We start from the raw sequence: 20973 nt of genomic DNA on the forward strand, positions 1-20973 counted from the left end.
CTGGTGTCTCTTATCTTCCTCTTGACAATACCCCATAGATTCTCTATGGGGTTCAGGTCAGGCGAGTTTGCTGGCCAATCAAGCACAGTAACACTATGGTCATTGAACCAGCTTTTGGTACCTTTGGCAGTGTGGGCAGGTGCCAAGTCCTGCTGGAAAATGAAATCAGCATCTCCATAAAGCTTGTCAACAGAAGGAAGCATGAAGTGCTCTAAAATTTCCTGGTAGATGGCTGCGTTGACTGTGGACATCAGAAAACACAGTGGACCAACACCAGCAGATGACATGGCAGCCCAAATCATCACTGACTGTGGAAACTTCACACTGGACTTCAAGCAACATGGATTCTGTGCCTCTCCACTCTTCCTTCAGACTCTGGGACCTTGATTTCCAAATGAAATGTAAAATTTACTTTCATCTGAAAAGAGGACTTTGGACCACTGAGCAACAGTCCAGTTCTTTTCTCCACAGCCCAGTTAAGATGCTTCTGGCGTTGTCTCTGGTTCAGAAGTGGCTTGGTAGCCCTTTTCCTGAAGGCGTCTGGCGTGGTGACTCTTGATGCACTGACTCCAGCTTCAGTTCTCTCCTTGTGAAGCTCTCCCAAGTGTTTGAATCGGCTTTGCTTGACTGCATTCTCAAGCTTGAGGTCATCCCTGTTGCTTGTGCACCTTTTCCTACCCAAATTCTTCCTTCCAGTCAACTTTGCATTTAATATGCTTTGATACAGCACTCTGTAAACAGCCACACCTTTCAGTAATGACCTTCTGTGACTTACCCTCTTTGTGGAGGTGTCAATGTTCGTCTTCTGGATCATTGCCAAGTCAGCAGTCTTCCCCATTATTGTGGTTTCAAAGAACAAGAGATACCCAGAATTTATACTGTAGGGATGGTCATTTATTCAAACTCAAATGTAAATATTCTAATATTTTGAGATACTGATTTTTGACTTTCATGAGCTGTAAGCTCTAATCATCAGAATTAAAAGAAATAAACATTTGAAATATATCAGTCTGTGTGTAATGAATGAATATAATATACAAGTTTCACTTTTTGAATGGAATTAGTGAAATAAATCAACTTTTTGATGATATTCTAATTATATGACCAGCACCTGTATATATGAACTAGGCAGAAAGTTTTCATGAGAAGTTCATATATATATATAGATTATAGATTATATAGATTATTAAGACCAGAGTGTGATTTTTGAGTACGTGTGCTTTCAGTTGTTCCTACTATTTTAGTACGAAAGTTTTAGTGAATCATGATTTGTTCGTGAAAACGTTCATATGCAGGTTACATGTACAAATTTGTGCGTACGCATGCTAAGTAAATGAGATCCAGTGTTCTCATAACAAGGTTTTTTTTTGTTTTTTTTACACTTTTTGTCCTTTGGCTTATGACTCAAAACCCTATATGTACTGTATATAGCCCTTGTGACATCATCTCCCTCCACATGACAACTAGCCAGTCTCATTTACAGTGTATATGTTTATCACGAGTCAGAAGAACAACAAAGACCATCTTCAAAATGCAACAAAAGCAACAGAAGAAAAACATCCTTTGTTCACTGGTGGTCTCGGATGGTCTCTGGTGTGTGTTTGTGTGTCTTTTTCCCGCATTCCACCATCTCTCTTCGCTCCACCGCGCTCTCACTTTTGCCATGGTTGCCATGGTGACATCTACACATTTCATGCCAGCCCCACACACTGCAGACATATTTGTTTGGCTAGTGTAACTCAGCCCCACAATGAAAGACGCTTTTCAGCATAACACCTCCTAATCTGGAATTGAGCTTTCTGAAGGGGCCTGCTGAGCACAAATTCAAATATAGTTTCTCTATGCTAATCTGACTGGTAATCCTCCAGCCTTTGGGTCCCGAAACATCCTGTCAACAAAAAAAACCTTGTTTGTTTTTCATTTTCTCCAGCACTTCCCCCTCAAATGTAGCATTCTTTACCAGCACCGAGGAAGCATGACGCAGTTAAACCGATAACCAAGAGCTTTATTTTCTTTCGTCCACCACTGAATATCCATAGTGTGTTCCCATAGTGAAACCCAGCAATGCACCAAGACCAGGATCTCCTCATGAACTTTGCCCTCTGCTCCCCTGTAGCAGCTGGTCTTAGCATGTACTTGTAGCCATCAGCCGCCCAGACATCGGCTTGGTTAATATGTGCCCGCTACGGCTAACATATCCATCATGGAGGATGTGTGCTCTCCCAGTACCCTCCCGGCTCTTTCTTGCACACCGAGCTTCTTTTCCTCATTCATCACCGGTGGCTTTAATGTTAGCGAGTCTGCTAGTGAAGCCATGGCAACAAGGCTCTGTACAAAACAATCTCTAACCAGATTTGTTTAAGAGTGTTACTCTCAGGTTAAATTCTCAAGGCATTTTGGCCTCTTGTGTTGAGTTGTAGAAGCTGGGAAACATTTACAGCATCGTTGTATTAGCTAGGGAGCTATTAGTGGAAGAGTACAATATGAATGTTTAACAGGTTTTTATGGTAATGAACTGCTAACTAACCCAAACCTAATTGGCCACAATATAACCCTCTGATTTCCCAGCTTATATACACAGCTTACAATAAAACAATTTAAAATAAGTGTTTTCTGTTTTAATACATTTCAAATGTAATTTATTATAACATTATAACTGTTTTTACAGTCACTTTTGATTAATTTAATGCACACTTGTTGAATAAAATAATTAATTAAATACTTTAATAATAATAATAATTGTAATAAAAAAATTTTTTATTATTATTATTTTACATTTTTACATTTTTTATTTTAAAGGCCAGCAAACTAGGTTAGGCTGATTTAAGCAGTTTTGTTGGTAGTTCTAACGATAAAATCTTGAAAACTTTTAACACTTTATTTTATGGACCAATTCTCATTATTAACTAGCTGCTTATTAGCATGCATATTACTAGTATATTGGCTGTTAATATTAGTACTTACAAAGCACATATTAATGCCTTATCCTGCATGACCATATTTTAGATCCCTTAATCCTACCCCATACCTAAACTTAACAACTACCTTACTAACTATTAATAAGTTTGTTCAGGAAAAACTCTTGGTTAATAGTGAATGTGTTCCCTATTCCAAAGTGTTACCTGAAAACCTAGTACTACATACACCTACAGAACAGAACACAGTATAGATGATCCTCACAAACTCATCCAGGGGCGATCTGTCAGTAAATCGTGCGTTCCTCCACGGCTCCTATCTCTCCCACTGCCCCATGAACTGACATGGGCCTCTTCAGCAGCTTTTCATGGGGTCAAGAGAGCAGCTGTTGACTTTATAACTCTGCAGAGCCTGCCGTTTCACAGCTAGCTACCGACTTTAAACAGGTCTATTAAATGTGCATTCGCCACATCGCAGCCAGACAGTGACAAGACAGCCAGGGAAGGGGGTACACAAGTTTGGAATGCTCTTGTCAAGTCCACTGAAATATATCTCGCTAAGAAGAAGTGTCATTACAGAGGTAAAGAATGGGGAATGGGGACTGTATTGACTTTTATGGTCATATATTCTTTCATTTTAATTCTTCTTTTTCCTTTCAGTCCTTTACTATGTTGAGACTGTAAAGCACATGTAATATTACAGTTACATTAAGATCTATTAAGTCTATTGAACGTCAGTTGTAAAGGACAAAGCTGAAGATAAACCTACCGATGATTTTGTCTTGTCACATTGGATAAGTGCAATCTTAAATCAAAGACGAAACCATGGAAAGCTTGGTTTCAACGTCTTGGCTCTTAAAGAGATAGTCTATCCAAAAATGTATTTACTCACCATCATGTAGTTCTAAACTTGTATGACTTTCTTTCTTCTGTGGAATATAAATTCTGAAAGATTTTAAAGCATTAAAGTCAATGGGGTCCAAAAACAACACTGAACTATTGGAACTTTCTTCAAAATATCTTTTTTTGGATTCCACAGAAGAAAAAACGTCATACAGGTCATTTTTTCAGCAAACTATTTGTTTAATACAGAGAATAAGATTCCATAAGCGTGACCAATTTAGCATTCAAAACACGAACACCCAATTAAACATTTAATTAAAGTGTTTTTTAATTAAAAAGGGCACGTAATAAAGAAATAAACAGTGATATTCCTTTTCAGAGTCAAAGTTGACTTAGTGGGTGTGGAGAATTTTCCCCATTTGAAACAGGAGAAGGAATCTAGGAATAAAGAAATAAGTGACAGTGCAAACAAACGAGTCGGGGTTCATCTCCACGTCGACTAAGCCCTTGTCACCACGCATTCTCTTGATTTCAAGCTTAAACTAAGTCTCTGTCGCGTAAACAGACCCCCCATCTCAACACGCTAGCATCCAAATAATGACAGGGTCATTCCTGCTAATTAAAACGGAGGTAAACACTCTTCTTTTTCACTTTTCGGGAGTTAGGGGGTCAGAGAGAAGGGAGGGGAGGACACACATATGCGCACAAGCGTCTTTCCAGACTCTGCTTTTGGTAATCCACTATTTATTCATTCCGGGTAAACTCCACAAGATGGACAGGGCACGGTTCTCCGTGGCGGAAAAGGGGGTTGGGGTGTGTTAGCAGACAAGCTTCTCCAGCCTCTGTATGGAGCTAAGGAATTTTTCATTAGTGAACAGCTGGGTCACAAGTGGCTCCAAAGCCATCTTAATATTGTGTAGGCCCACAGATTAGGCTGCCCTGAAAAGGAGCCAACGCGTGACGTTCTCCACCGAATCCCGCCTTTGCATATTTGCAGAGCCCTCGCTTCAGAACACCTTATATTACTGTTTGTTTTATTTCTCAGAAGAAGGCCCTCCAGGGTCAATAGTAATTATGAAGCCCTCTACTCCAAATGTTGCTTTTTAACCACTTCAGCGCTGAAGAATTCCGCTCATTGTTTTCCTTCTCAAGTGTGTCTTAGGAACGGATGGGAACGGCACACTAGATCAGTGAATCAGATCTGTGCACCAATTCATGATATCAAGTGGTACTTTGATATACTTAATGCTCCATGTTCAGAAAATATGGTAATGCATTTTTTTAATTGCATTTCTTATTTAAATGTAGTTGTTTATGTATTATAAATTACTACTTTCTATTACTATATTTTATTACTATACCATACTGTATATTACATATATATATGAATATACTACATACTATATTACTATGTTTCACCTTTAGTAACCCCTTTATATTATAATGTATACATTACACTGATATTACTATTATATATATACTACATACTATATTACTATGTTTCACCTTAGTACCCCTTTTATATTGTAATGTATGTTATATTATAGTATGATCTATCTATCTATCCATCTATATCTATATATATATATATATATATATATATATATATAAATTATGTATTATAGATAACATGTATAATTGTGAAATATATGTGAAAAATATATCACTTTAAAATATCAAAATTATTATTATTATTATTATTATTATTATTATGTAGACATTTTTAAAATGTGACTTTTTTGAATATTTCACCATATGTCTGGCGTTTAAGTGTCGTAATTATATGGTGCTCTAACATTGTCCCTGTTCTTCATCCAAAGGCATGTCATCCACTGACGCTAATGCCAAGGATTTGGTCTGACCAGTATTCCTTTCATTAGGCTATCTATGGGAAGTTATGGCTCATAGCATACGTTATGCCATCTGAGAGTTATTAGTCCCACTGTAAGCAGATTTTCTGCAGTGGCCTGCGCAGCAAGAAGGCCTGTTAGACCTCATTTAAAGTGGCTTGGAAGGGTGAACCACTGAGTTATTAGTATTATTAAACAGGTACAGAAAACTTTACAGGGAGCCCTTTGTCTGTTTGCTTTACAAAATCTCTGTCATTTTTCTTTTGTTCCTTCCATTTTTTTCTCATTTGCTTCCTTTGAGTGCTTTTTTTTACTCTTTTTTTCAAAATAGAGTTGATTCAAGAGTCCTCGCTTTCCCCTCTCTCTCTCTTTCAGATGCTCTCTCATTTGCAGTGCATGTGCTGTAAAGATGTCAGGTCTCCAACGGGGCCAGAGAGGAGATGAGCATTACTGCAGGCTTAAGTTACAGAGCAGAACGCTGTGATGAGAAGCAGAGCAGTCTGCAGAGCTCTGCCCGTAACTCACGCACTTCTGCCTCCTTTACAAGGGAACACGCTGTAGCACAATGACAAAGAGTTTGGGAGATGCTAAAAGGGGGAAATTCACTGATCTTTATATCTATGAATCTAGTCTTTTCTCCTGCTGAAAGAGACCTCTAAAAAGCTGGTTTGTTGGCTTTAAGATGTATAGGATGGCCTCCTGGCCTGGCCAAACTCATTAGGCTGGTCTTTATTGATGGTTTTGAGCACGTTTTTAACTATCCTGGCTAGGAAACCAGCTGGTCAACCAGTTAAATTAGCTAAATACTTGATATCAGACCAGCTTAAACTATTTAAGACTAACTAGTGATATTTTTACCTAACAAGGTAAGAGGTGCTCAAATCCTCACCTTAAACCATCAAAACAGACCACCTTAAGCTGGTTTAATCTTTCTTTTTGTTTTCAGAAGGGATTTGAATGCTGTTTGATCTAAACTTGCAATCAGCATTATCATGAAGCAACCGATGACTCTCCAAACTCTCAGCATTTTATGTTTATTTTTAAATCAGATTCAGATGGGTCAGATCTTGCATACGGTTCCTCGTGCTCACGCCCACTCAATCCCCCTTTTCTTTCATGTTTTGTGAGAGGCAGCACTGTCTCTTTGTACATAGGCGCTGTGGTTCTGCATTGAACATGCTCACTGGAGATCTACAGCTGTCCAAACACACACTGTGTACCTGTCTGCCTGATGCCCAGGCTTAGCTGTGTACTCAACCTCCACCGCTCACAGCCCTGCTGTCCTTTTCATTTCAGTGCAGCCATCTCTCCACACTCATCCTTCAATCTTTTTTCGTGAACTGTTTGATTTTTGTCTTTATCCCCATATCGTTCAAAAGTTTGGGGTCATTAAGATTGCAAAAATCTATTCATCTAAAAATATCATCTATTCATCCAAAAGTATCACCACACTAATAATAAGAAATATTTCTTGAGCAGCAAATCAGCATATTAGAAGGATTTCTGAAGGATCATGTGACACTGAAGACTGGAGTAAATTCAGCTTTGCCATCACAGAAATAAAATACATTTTGAAATGTATACTAAACATTTTAAACTGTCATAATATTACTGGCAATATTACTGTTTTTGATCAAATAAATGCAATTGCTTTCTTTCAAAAACAATAAAAAAACTTAGTGCTGTCAAGCGATTAATCGCATCCCAAATAAAAGTTTTTGTTTACATAATATATGTGTGTATACTGTGTGTATTTATTACTGTATTTATTACAAGAAAAATATGTTATGTTTATATATTAAATATATTTATATATCATATAAAATATAATATGAATAAATAAATGTATAATGTATATGCTGTATGTGTGTGTATTTATATATACATAATAAAAGTACACAGTACACATACACACAGTATATAATGTAAACAAAAACTTTTATTTTGGATGCAAATTATTTTGGAAATTAATCATTTGTCAGCACTAAAAAAATCATACCAACCTCAAACTTTGGACAGCGTAAATTGGTGTAACGTGGTCAGATTTCTTTTTTCTTTGAGTAGTGCATCATTGCTTTGTTCCAAAGCCTAATGTGCTGCCTAAATAGACAGTTTTCAAGGCATGATAAATGTGAAGACTGTTCCAAGAGGTAAAGGCAGTATTTGCATTAGTGGAAAAGGCAATCCCATTATGCATTGATATAAGCTTGGAGAGAGAAAATAAAGATGGCAGACGAGGCAAAATGTTGATTGTAAATAAACTTAGATTTCAATCCAGACATGTATCATTTACATATAAAGTAATATATAATATATTTAATGTTCCATGTAGTTAAAATGGATATTTGTGTAGTTACAATATGGTGGTAGCTTGACAACATGCTAACACTAAACTTTATTGCTAATTGTACACTTGTTGCCTTGTGGAGAGTGTTCCAAATCAGTCATTTATGAGGTTCAGTGATGGTATAGACAGCAAGGCAGCTGACTAGGTTTTGAATCAGGGATACTGTGTCTCTAGGTATGTTTGACCAGCAGACAGACTTTTCTGCCCAAATTTTCTCACACAAATATGTTAAGACAGCTTGATTTGTGTTAACTCAGCCTGTGAATGTTGCACTTGGCCCTATGTTTCGCTGAGAGGCATTGAGGTGAGTGTGTAGACATGTTTGGACACTGATACTCTCCCTCAGCCGTGCCTCCTACCTCTGCGAATGACCCCTCAAGTTACTATGTCTTTCAGTTCACCGGAGCAGAAAGCATTTTTGATGATCACGCCTGAGAATAATTTAACCGCTCAACCAGGTAGAAAACACATCGTATTTTTGAATACATCTCCTCACGTTGTGATACAGCTCAGTTTTTCAGATCAATGAGGGCGTTCAGCCACGCGTGGAATATTTTCCTGTCAGGAGCCGCACGAAACATGTGTTTCTGTGAACAGAAAGAGAAAATTTAACATGTCACATAACCACTTTCCAAAAGAGTAGGACAGAACCCTGAGGCACTGATTTCATTTAAGTCCTCAAACATCACACGAGTTTTTGGATCTAAAGCACACTCAAAAACACAGATTGAACATGAAATATGTTGTATAATGAGAGTTACCAGTCAAATTGTGTATGATGATGGTGTTGATGGCCGTAAAGCTGCGTTGGGGATTTCTTCAGAGCATAAAGCAACATTGATCCGCATCCTCGTCGCATTGATTGCAGTGATTAGATGTTTTGTGAAGCTCATCATTCATTTCAGTAGTCTTAAATGGCAGATTCATGATTGTGGGAATTCATGTGCATGCCGTATAACAATTCAGGTGTTGAATTCTGCGGGGTAATAAATCAGCTGTTGCAAAACAAATATGAATAACAATCCCTGAAGCTAGCCAGCCACCTACCTGTGCTAAAAACCTCCCAGCATTCTTAGATACACAAGACAATGGTGTCATAGACCAAAGGAAAACCTGTCTAGGCAAAACCGCTTATCCATCACGGCGAGGTAGATGATCACACAACGTTCTTCGCTGGGACGGTGACTCATACCGTGGCTTACGAGCCATTTGTTAGCCACAAGGCATATCATCAACACCCCACAAGCTTCAAAAACAGTTTGCTTCTAATTTGATAGATATTTTAAACGAACAGGGGACAAAGTGAGAGATGAAACGTGTCTTCTGAGATCTTCCCTCAGTGTTCCTCAAGAGAAAAAGAGCCCAAAGATTGTTTGATGGAGGAAAACACCTCTGGGCCAGTAATGAAGGTGCACATTCTCCTCTAATGTGTTTTACTTTTACCTGCTGGGAGTTTAATTAAAAAACAAAGAGCCTCAATTTAAAGCCCATTACTATGCTAATTTAGTATAGAGAGGGAGGTGATTAAGCAGCTCTTAGCGTTGACTTGAGCTTGCCCAGGGGAACGTGGTGAAGATACTCTTTATTTGCCTTCATTAGTTCACACTGTAATCTCTCCACGCCGAAGAGAAACGCTGATACTAAGCAGTAATAGAGGCCCATTTCCTCATGGATTATTAAAGAGAAGTTTTACTTTAATGATTATGGTATTTGTCTAATGAAACAGCATTTTTTAGTCTGTGTTTAAAGTTTAAGGACTTGAGTTATGATCAATTGCATTTAATCTCACCCCCCAATATGGTAGAAGCGTTGCAGTTATTCTTAAAGAATATTAAAGAGCAAAGATTTTATGGCACACTAAACCAGTAGAAACTTTATCTATGTTGGTCGTTCACAACCAAGTCATGATATTGGCTTGGAGTTGTACTCAGTTTCACATGCTGATTTTTAGTGCTCATGTTTACTTAAGTAATATAAATGTATTTTAATTTTGTGGACGTTTCAGTTAAACTACAAAATGTGCAGTATAACCAGCAGCATAAGCTCAACCAGCAGTTGTATGTGTGGAAGGTTTCACAGCGTGTGTCTCAATCAGGTTCCTAGTTCAGCAGTCAGTGCAAATCATAGTGCAATGATGGGTGATGGAAAAAAAAATAGTTCTGATTCTAAGGACAGGATTATGTACTATTCAAACTTAAGAAAATGCCTTTAAAATTAAAATGAAATTAAACTGTAATTTTTATCTAGAAAAGTAAAGTTTTTCGAAACTAGACAAAGGCTTGTCTCAAAGTTTTGAAAAAGTCTGTTAAGCCCTAAACTGTTTTCTCTCACTTTTCTTTGGATCTCTCTTTCTGTGTTGGTTTCCAGGAGACAAGATTCATGTTACAGATGAAAAAAAAAAAAAAAGATCATAGAAGCCATGTAGCCTGTAACCAGGTAGCTCCCAGACGCAGTGTCCGTCAAATCTCTTTAAACCGACCCCCCCTCACAAACACCTCAGTGTTCGTGTCTTCATGATTGACACGACCAGAACACATCGCAGGCCTGGGGGGCTCGCTTGAAGAAGCCTGGGGGGACTGACTGTCTTCAAAGTGATTGTTTACAGCTGTTAGACAGAACCTTTGATGGAAATGTGGTGACATAAGAATCCATTCCCGAAATTGTTACAGGCTTTTTTTTTCTTGTTCCCATGCATGTTCAGTACAGACGAGAGGATAGGTGGGGATGAGAGCATGTGTTGCTAAATGTACGACAATTATCGAGCCGCACACTCCCCCACACCTCTCTCCCTTCTCTAGACTCATCTTTAATCTCCACTGGGTTTGTGATCCTTATCAGAGAGTGAGAGGCATTGAGGGAAGGTCTTTAGTGGTCGGGAAATCATTGGCAACATGTGGTGAAAGCTTTAAGATGTTGTCACACTTTAAGTTGTTCATAAGCTGTTCAAAGAGAAAGCGCGTACTCTGACGGCAAGCGTTCTGAGAGGAATTGGAAGGTGAGGGCCTAAACGTTTTTTTATCACAGAAATGTCTTCCTCTGATGAGCCTTCAAACGCTCTGTCTGTACAAGACGCAGACACCCTGCAGGGAAAATATCATGTCAGAAAACAGGGAACGTGGAGGAATTTGGGCACTTTTGCCTGTAGTGTGCAGGGGAATGAGGTTGGGATATAACGCATGCCAGATACAAACCATTAATTTTTTATTTAACGGGGAAGAAAAATCTGTATAATATTTATTCTTAATAAATATTTTATTTTAATTGTTTTAATTGTTTAGTTATTTTAGTTTACTTAATTGTGAAAATGTATTGAAATGTATCTGGTACCTGTTGCTCTAAGATTCCAATGGTGGACATTTCTTCTTACCAAACATGCAGTCTTGGTGCGTGAATACCGATTCTTCTAGCGATTACACTGGACTATGAGAGTCTGGAAGCAGATAATGATCTTTTCTGAAGTTATCTGTGTGGATTATCTCTGATTTGACTCGTGGGGTCTGGGTCTGGGAGGGTCTGAATCAATATTGGCACGGCGATGCATGAATTGTCTGTTGATCCAAATGCGAAGGCCTTATCTGCTAATCTGTGCGCTCAGGTGTTTGGTAGGGAGTGTACATCCTCAGGACAAACAAATTGGGTGTCTGAGGGACTTTAAAGTCCCCCCCCCCCTCCAATCCTGTTTGGTCTGTGTCTTTTTCTTCCCCTTTTTTGTTGTAATTTGTATTAATGACTCAATATATAGTCTTGGCTTTGTAATTCATCATTCACACACATTATTCACTCTCCTTCTAAGTTCTGTTTCAAACCCCAGCCTATTGCTTCTATGCCTTCCATCTAGCATGAAAATTCGATTGATTTGTTCTACATAGGCAACATAGCAACTCGTAAATAGCGCACTGCACTGATAACTTGACTCCTCCTATTTTTAGTAGTTTAGTGTTAGAATGGCTAACACCACAATACTCTTAATGAGCATTAAAATGCATAGCACATAGCACATTTTGGGTAAAATAAGCAATTTTAGAGTTGTTCAAATTGTTTTGGACACGTTTTGACTCAGTGTTGAATGAAATGTATGTTTATTTATAATCATTTCACTTTTTTTACTGAGCTTGTCGCAATGAATTTTTATCAGTGAACGATGCTGTATATAGGTGTATCTATAATATATGCTGCTTTGTTCACTATCCTAAATCCTGAATTTTGTATTTTATTTTTTATTTCACAAATGATTTAAATGCATATTTATTTAAAAGCATAAGCATATAAAATGCCGTTTTTATTGATATTGTTCATTATAGAATGTTCCATGAAGGGTTTTTTTTTTCCATATTTGTCATATTTGTTTATAACAACATATTATTATTACTTATTTCATTTATTTCATTTTATTTAGTTTAGGTGTTTTATAAGGCAGCTCAATAATGTACGTGATTCTTCAGACTTTTAAGACCAATAGCAGAAAAACTGGGATCTGTAGATCTTGTGTTTTGTGTCTGGTGGTCGTACTTTCCCTCACTGTAGAGGTTTATTAAAAAGGCCCAGATGTGGAGATGCATCTGAAGGATTCTACTCTCTAGTCTCTCTTCAGCTTTCATCTCAAACCACAGGACTGAAATCCCCTCCAGAAGACATGCGGCATCCCAGTAAGAGCTGCCGTTGTTTACGTCTGTCCTGACGTCCGGTCCGCTCTTCCCCTGCGTGCCCATACTCCGCTGCTCACCCAGGCTAATCAGGTAATGTTACGGGGGATTGAGAGCAATGCCCCCCACCCCACCCCGGTCGGCCTTCGCCTGCTCACACTGCGGTGTTGTTTTAAAGCGCATTCTTTCGGCGCTGAACTTGGAAAGGTATTAAAGTGGGATTAGGGGCTCCTCCACAATCCAGCGCTTGTGTCATTCACTGGGCTGCTCTCTTTCACCCCCCTCATCCCGGCCGCCTCCCTCTCTCTCTTTCTGTTACCCCCCACCTCTGCCCTGTTTGATTGTGGCGATCAGTGGGAGTTGAAGTGACTGTGCCTTTCAAAAGGAAAAAAAGGGGTAGGGTTAAATCCCTACTCCACTGCTCCCTGCTAATTCCCCTTGTTCCTCCAAGAAGGATTTACTTCTGCTGCCAGCTTGTGAAAGGCTTTCTCTGCCCATCCGAAAAGTTAGCCGTCGCCTTCCTGCAGAGGTGTGGTTGCTATAGCAGGGGCGTCATGCGTGGCTATTCCATCAGAGGTCCCGCTGAGAATGGGGAACGGGTCAGGGGGGCTGACGACAGCCAAAAAGTCCGGATTAGATGCCGGGACAAAGCCAGGACAGGAAGATTCCAGAAGGAACAAATGGGAATTACAGCAGCAAAAATAATGCAAAGTGACAGAGAGGGGAAATAGAAAAATAATGGCTTACAAGATTAGAACGGGTGGGGGAAAAGGAGGTGAGAAGAAAAGAGGCGGATGAAAGGGAATGTTTTCATTTGGATGAGAAGGATCCTGAGAGCGGGGCGGCGTCGAGGTGAGCGGGCGAAACTGGAAAGTGTCACCACTGCTCAATAGGGTTCATTTCCTGTGCTTTCCGGCCTTTTTCGCCCTGCAGTCTTTGACGAGGATTCGCATTGTTGAATGAACGTTTGATTCAAACTGAGTCGCAATGACAGATTCATTATTCTGTCTGACTTGTTTGACAGATCCGGCATGTAACTGGTTAATCTAGCCAAAATATTACGTCAGCCATAGTTTAATGTGAACGTTGAGAGTGTTTTGATGTGTTTAGACAGCAAAAACTCCATAAATATGATGGAATGTGCAAAATCATCTTGTTATTGTTACCAACTCATCTTCTTTACAGATGTTTCACAAGATCATATCACAGCGCTGTGGTCTTCATGCCAAAAATTACAACCATACTAATCTTCAATACTTGCTCAATACTTGATTTGTGGGGAAATAATTCTATTTTCATGAGATTAATGAAATCTGTATGGACGTAATTGCTTGAACAATTGGGAGTAACCACAACAGATCAGGCCGTGTCTAAACACAAAATGATGAAGGTGTGTTTCTTAGAATTATTCCTTCGCTCGGATTGGAAAAAGGAGCCAGGTAGACGGATATCCCACAAACACAGAGAGCTGTTGGCATGCCAACAGTTTAGTTAGGAATTAATAGTTTTCCAATGGCAAATAAAAATCTTCTAATCTTCTTATTGTCCCACAATAAATAAAAGATTATAAGCTTATGTTCAGCCTGCTAATGCCAGTATCCATATTGTTATTCTCCCCCACAAAAATTGAGTTCTTAAAATTTTTGATCCCATAGATTCCAAAATATGCTGACCCCCTTGTGAAGGAGTTCAAATAAGATCTAATTTTACTATACATTAACCCTAACCCTAACCCTATAGGGTTCTCTTATACGAGAACATGATGTTATATTTTAAATAATTGATAATAAGCCAAATTAAACTATAGATTGTCATGTGATTAGAAAATATTAACAAACTCAAGTTATTAATTATATAATATAAATATTTAGTATAAAAAAATCTTTATATATATATATATATATACACACACACACACACACACACATTTATTTAAAGTTTATTTCAAATATTTCAATATAAATATGAACTAAATATAAAATATAAACTTATTTAAATTAAGTAAAATAAAGTTTAGCAGAAACTGTAATGATTAAAATAGCACATAAAACCTGTAGTATCTACCAGTGAGTATTTGGCAGTTATTTTCCAGCATTAATAATGATGCTGCTCCATAAATGACAAGGCAATTCCACTGTATGCCACATCGGTTTATTCTCATGACGTCTCAAAGGATGCCCATAGAACGCCTGACATGCAAAACAACAGTCGCGACAAAAATACCCAGCTATACAAAACTCCAACAAACAGCGATGCAGCTGGTCGTGTGTCCAGCAGGCTGTCATTATCAGTCCCCCATCACCATCTCACAATGAAATTACCATCACAAAACCCACCATATTTACACATATTCATCTGAACTCATATTAACACATATTCATCACTGTCAACCAACCCTGTCCACCATCAACAGAATATGATGATGATGGGCATTCTCCCTGTCTCTCCCTCCCGATGAACAATGCCACAGATGAAATGCAGAGATACGCACAAGCGCCAGGGCAGCTGTCCTACCAGCCAGAGCAAACAAAAGAACCAAGGCTAATAAATCAGCTTTTATGGGCTGGACACTGTCACACACCCGCTTCCTGTAGAGGTGGGCTCCCGCTGAACCTCACAAGATGAGAGCGAGATGGCAATATCTCTGCCTATAATGAAACAAAAATGATTTTATCCACACCGTTTGGAGGAAATGAAGGCTGCGGGGGTGGCCGCGGTCTGTTATGTAAACAGACATGTATTGTGGCATAGCGTATGATTTTAGAGTTTATCTGACAGGAGATCAGTTCATAGCAACATAGTGTAAATTTGCATTAAATATTTTTGTTTATATTTTAATATTTTATTTATGCTATTTGTAATTTTCTGCGATCAACATGTTGTTGTCTAATCACAAATAAATTTAGAAATCTCTCACAAAACCAAATTTTAAGCCATCTCTTCCCTAAGAAATAACTTCCCGTTTCAGTAGCATTGTGTGAGTGGCGCTGGAGCCTGTCTAATCACTGCAGTGAGCGGGGTAAAGCCAGTGGAGCTGAGGGCCCATGCCGCTGATTGAGGTTTGCTGGTGCGTTGGGTCGAGAGGTGATCCCGTATTTCCTCCCATTGGGTTCTGCTGAAGCGTTGAGGAGTTATCCAGGCTGCATTAACAGATGAGCCAGTGTCAAAGCAGATCGCTCAGGGGATCAACCTCATGCCCCCTGCCCCCTTAATCACCACACTATGATGGACAAGCACATGTAAAGACATTCACTGTGCTGAGATGCCTTCTGATGCTTTACTCTTACTGTATTTTTAAATTTCTTAAAGGGGTAGGTCACTCAAAAAATGTCAATTATATCATTATTTACACACTTTCCACCATGAAAGTAGTGCAAATATTTGAAAAGTAAATATGACCAAATTCAGTTGTTTGTGAGACATGTACATTGCCATGAAACATTTGGGGCCAGTAAGATTTTTTTTTAATTTTTAAATTTTATATATTTTTTTATTATGACTTTTATTCAACAAAAACACATTAAATAGATTTAAAAAAATGACAGTAAAGATGGTTATAATGTTACAAATATTTCAACTCTTTGAGATTTCTCTTCATTAAAGAATCCTGAAAAGTTTTTAACATTGATAATAAGAATGAGAATTGTTTCTTAAACGGCAAATCAGCATATTAGAATGATTTCTGAAGGGTCATGTGACACTGAAGACTGGAGTAATGGCTGCTGAAAATTCAGCTTTGCCATCAGAGGAATAAATTACATTTTAAAATATATTCAAATAGAAAAATTGTAATTTAAATTGTAATAATATTTCAGAATTTTACTATTTTTACTATATTTTTGATCACAGAAATCCAGCTTAAATGACCCTAGAGGTCCTTGCACACTGAGTCCAAAATTTTTGTATGCATTTAAAAAATTTTTCGTATTCGTCATCCTTATCTATCAAAATGCATGCCACGGATGCAAAAACGCAGAAAACCGAACCTGATCCAATTTTTTTTTATGACGGACGGAAGTTTTGGAAGCAGTGCATGAACGTGAGGTCATATTTATTTTTTAACGTGCGGAAATTTCAAATTTCAAAATTGCAAAGACGTTAAGAAGCTTCGAAAACATCTTACCAAACCCAAACCTTTTGAATGGTAGTGTAGGTTTAGAGCTAAAATTTGACCGTATGTCTTTTCAGACAGATTTCTTGATTATTTACACATTTCTCCTTTCTCTTTGTCACTTTCTCAGGTTATTTGCGACTAAATGCAGCGGGTGCCTGGAGAAGATCGCCCCCACAGAGTTCGTGATGCGGGCGCTTGAGTGTGTGTACCACCTCAACTGCTTCTGTTGCTGTGTATGTGACCGACAGCTGAGGAAAGGGGACGAGTTTGTACTGAAGGACGGACAGCTGCTGTGCAAGAACGACTATGAGAAGGAGAAAGACCTCCTCGGCTCTGTCAGCCCCGATGACTCAGATTCAGGTATGAATACAGGCTAATCTATACACCACAGACCATGATGCCAGAATATTCCTGAATATATTTTTAGGGGAGTTTCAGAAGACTTTCTTTGTTCTGTACAACACAGAAGAAGGTGTTTTGAAGAATGCTTCAACTGTTTTTTGTTCATACAATGAATGCCAAAACATTGACTTTTATCGTATGGACAGAAAACACTAGGATCATTTTCAGAAATATCTTCTGTGTTCTACAGAGGAAAACACACACAAAAGTTTAGAAATATGGCCCCTTTAAATAACAGCCTGCAGAGGAAGAGCAGTCCTGACAGAGAGAAGCCACACTGCGCTGTCTGATGTGGGCAAGTTAAGTTGCTGGAAAGAAGGAAGAGCTTGAATCTCTGTGAGTGACAAGAGAGATTTTAGACGCTGCTCACCAGCGTCCCCTCACTTCTTATCAGCCCCCCAGACTCCTTTTCCCTCACTTCACCGTAATGAGGCATCTCACCAAGCCTCACTTTTACCATCCCCATGTGGATTTCATTTAAACGCGCACACACGCACACAGCCCACTCTCTCAAACACTGAGAAATTGCTTCAGCAAGACTGCGTCAACTTTCTGGGACGTTTGTCTCTTTTCTATTCTTCAATAGTTTTTTTTTTTGGTATGTATATGTTTCTAAGGTGACCTGAATGCAAGAAGTGAAGTGTAATTCCAAAGAATTCATTTAGTTTGCAGTGCACCACAGAAAAAGAGATTAGAAACAGATGAGAGTGAGGACCGAATCAGCCCATCATGTTTGTATCTCCCGCTGATCACTTAAAAAGGCCAAACCATTTGCAGGCCTAATCGCCAGAGATGTTCACTGCTGATGCCACAAAAGCCACTAGTGCCAAATTGCAGAAGCCCTTAATCTCGAAATACAGTCACGCTGGGAACGTGCCCATTTGGGTTTTTAACTTTCGAACCAGGCCACGTTATGGAGTTTGGCACCTTTTTTTTTAATTACTATTATTATTCTATTAAACACAAGCTGATGTGGCTTATTGGATGAAACCTCCACCCACTGAACAATAAAGCCAATCCCCCGTTTGACTATAATAATTACAGTAGGAAAGCCAGGAGCCATTTTGTGAATATGGCACATTAGCTGGACCTACTGAGAGAGATTATCACGACACAGGGCAGGCTTGATTAACCCGCCCGAGGATCACCTTAGACTAATTGAGACACTTTGATTAGTTCATATGAACAGGCAATGTACATTTTGTGATATGAGACAAGATATTGAACTTTATGGATTGGTGAGTTTAAATTCTGCTCGCGTTGTGTTCTTTTTTGCAAGCATGCTCACTGTTTGAATTTGTGGTTTTGCTATCTGTTTCACTTCCCCTGGATATTAGACCTCATTTCCCATATGTACTCCACTTTCATACCTTCCCCAAAACGTTGCATCCGCTGTGTGTTGGATTCTTATCAAAGATTTATATAGTGTAAAACAGCCAAAGCCGTGCGCTATTAATTTTAAATGACACAATGTCCAGTCCAATGACAAATTCACATACTTCACAGTCAGAGTTGCCGTTTTGCAGTGGATGTGGCCCACTCATGCACTAATAAATTGATAACAAATGTATTAAAACCACATGTGTCTCCTTTCATTATGGATGCACTGTGACTGAATCTCTTAAAATTGAAAAGAACAAAAACAGCTATTTATCAGTAGGCTGTCTAAAAAGTTGCAGAGTTTTAAAAGTAAGTACTGATTCCTGTGAATGATGGATTTCTTTCCAGAGAAAAGCGAAGATGAGGAGCTGGATATCAAGCCGGAGAAGGGCTCAGGAGGAACTGGGAAGGGAGATGATGGGAAAGACCCAAGAAGACCAAAGCGACCGCGTACCATCCTCACCACGCAGCAGAGACGTGCATTCAAGGCATCCTTCGAGGTTTCTTCCAAACCCTGCCGAAAGGTGAGATCAGTTTCCTCCATCGCCTGAACACTATCTTTTTATCGAAGTCATTTGCAACTCAGAGAAAATAAAATGTGTATTCATGAGAAATAGTGGGATATAATATTGCAGTTGTGATATCACAATTACTTGAAAGTTGCAATTAATGACGCAATTGTGAGATGGGAAGTTGCGATGGAAATTTTTGGAGTTGTGATATATAGTCACACTGTAACATAGTTACATTGTGAGATATAAAGTCACAATTACAAGAAATAAAGTTGTAATTGTGAGAAATAGCCAAAATTACAAGAAATAAAATCACATGGTTTATGAAGTCACAGTTATGAAATATCAAGTTGCAATTACGTAAAATAAAATGAGAAAAAAAAAATCACAATTTTAAGATATGCAGTTGCAATTGCGAGATATAGTCACATTGTAAGAGATTGTTACAATTACATGGAATGAAGACTGTGACAAGTTGCAGTTAACATCGCAATTGTGAAATAATATGAAATTGCAACTGAGATTTGAAGTTTTAACATAATTACTGTAACATTGTGAGATAGTCTCAACTGCAAGAAATAAAATTGCAATTGTGAGGAATAGTCGCAATTAGGTCAAAGTTTTGAGAGATGAAGTTGCAACTGTAAGATGTAAAGTCACATTGCAATAAATGGTCAAATTAACTAGGAAAAGTAGCAATTGTGAAATATGAGGTTGCAATTGTGAGGTCAAGGTACACTTACAGGGACATTTTGAGATAATCGATTTATTTCTCAGAAATATATGTTGAAATAAAGACACAATAATGAGAAAAAAAAATCTGTTATTTTTTAAACACTCTAAGGTGGAAATGGGCTTCCATATATTACACAGACTCGTCACTAAAGAAATCAATGATTTTTGTTGTATAATCTAGGTAAGAGAGACGCTGGCTGCAGAGACGGGCTTGAGCGTTCGCGTGGTTCAAGTGTGGTTTCAGAACCAAAGAGCTAAGGTGAGTCCAGACCCTGTACACTACCTTATTAATCATCCAGTATTACCCGCACAAACCTGATAATGTACATCCAAGGACCAGATAACACAACAATTTTCAAGTAATCCTCCAACAACGCACTAAACTCCTCGCAACTGCTGCCAAAAGGGAAAAAGCAAGCGAGGCTCAAGACAGCAAATCTCAGTCGCTATCTGCCTGAAGCTTAACCTCTCAACGCATTCCACAAAAAACTCCCCAAGAGTTCGAGAGAGATGTATTCACATCCATCCTGCTCTTACGTTAGCGTCTGAAACCCACCTCAGAGCCCTGATTTTATCTTCAAAAGGCTGTGGATAATATAATGCAGCCAGATCAAGCTTGGTGTAGTTCAAGCAGAGGTGAACAACAAGGAGCATCTCTCTTTAGATAGCCGAGAGTTGGTCTGGGGAGTCGCGAAGTTTTCTGATTGTGCTTTTATCGTTATTTTTTCAGATGAAGAAGTTGGCGCGAAGACAGCAGCAGCAACAGGAGCAGCAGAACTCCCAAAGGCTGGGCCAAGGTAAAATGTCCTGACATGAACCTAAAGGCAACCACATAGGTCTGAAATACAACTTTAAGATGGAAATCAACATGAATGAATAGCATTTACAGTATTTCCAATCTGTATTCTTGTGAAATTCTAATGCTATGGAAGCCCGTTTCTGCAAAAAAAAGAAAAAAAAAAAAAAAGAAAAGGTAATTGCAAGTTTTTATCTCATAATTCCGGTTTGTTTTTTCTGGCAATTGCAAATTTACATCTCGCAATTTTTCCTTTTTTCAGAATTGTGAGATATAAACTCACATTTGCAAGTTATAAAGTCAGAATAGCAGGATATAAACTCGCAATTAAAAGAAAGTCAGAATTACGATACTTTTTATTTTATTTTTTCTTGCAAATGCGAGTTTGTATCTCACAATTCTGACTTGCAATTGCGAGTTGTTATAAAGTCCAATT

The 20973-nt window shown here is 38.5% G+C and overlaps 1 protein-coding gene across 2 annotated transcripts in view; it reads left to right on the plus strand.

Annotated features, from left to right (window-relative positions):
- Positions 1-20973, plus strand: part of lmx1bb (LIM homeobox transcription factor 1, beta b) — a 69817-nt gene that overhangs the window by 40248 nt on the left and 8596 nt on the right. For both annotated transcript variants that reach the window (XM_058784967.1, XM_058784966.1), the window contains exons 4-7: positions 16840-17072; positions 18843-19018; positions 19923-20000; positions 20472-20538. In XM_058784967.1, the coding sequence (XP_058640950.1) occupies positions 16840-17072; positions 18843-19018; positions 19923-20000; positions 20472-20538 (554 nt within the window). The remainder of the gene's footprint in view (positions 1-16839; positions 17073-18842; positions 19019-19922; positions 20001-20471; positions 20539-20973) is intronic.

The sequence above is a fragment of the Onychostoma macrolepis genome, chromosome 08 (genome assembly GCF_012432095.1).
Source record: "Onychostoma macrolepis isolate SWU-2019 chromosome 08, ASM1243209v1, whole genome shotgun sequence".
Lineage (NCBI taxonomy): Eukaryota > Metazoa > Chordata > Actinopteri > Cypriniformes > Cyprinidae > Onychostoma > Onychostoma macrolepis.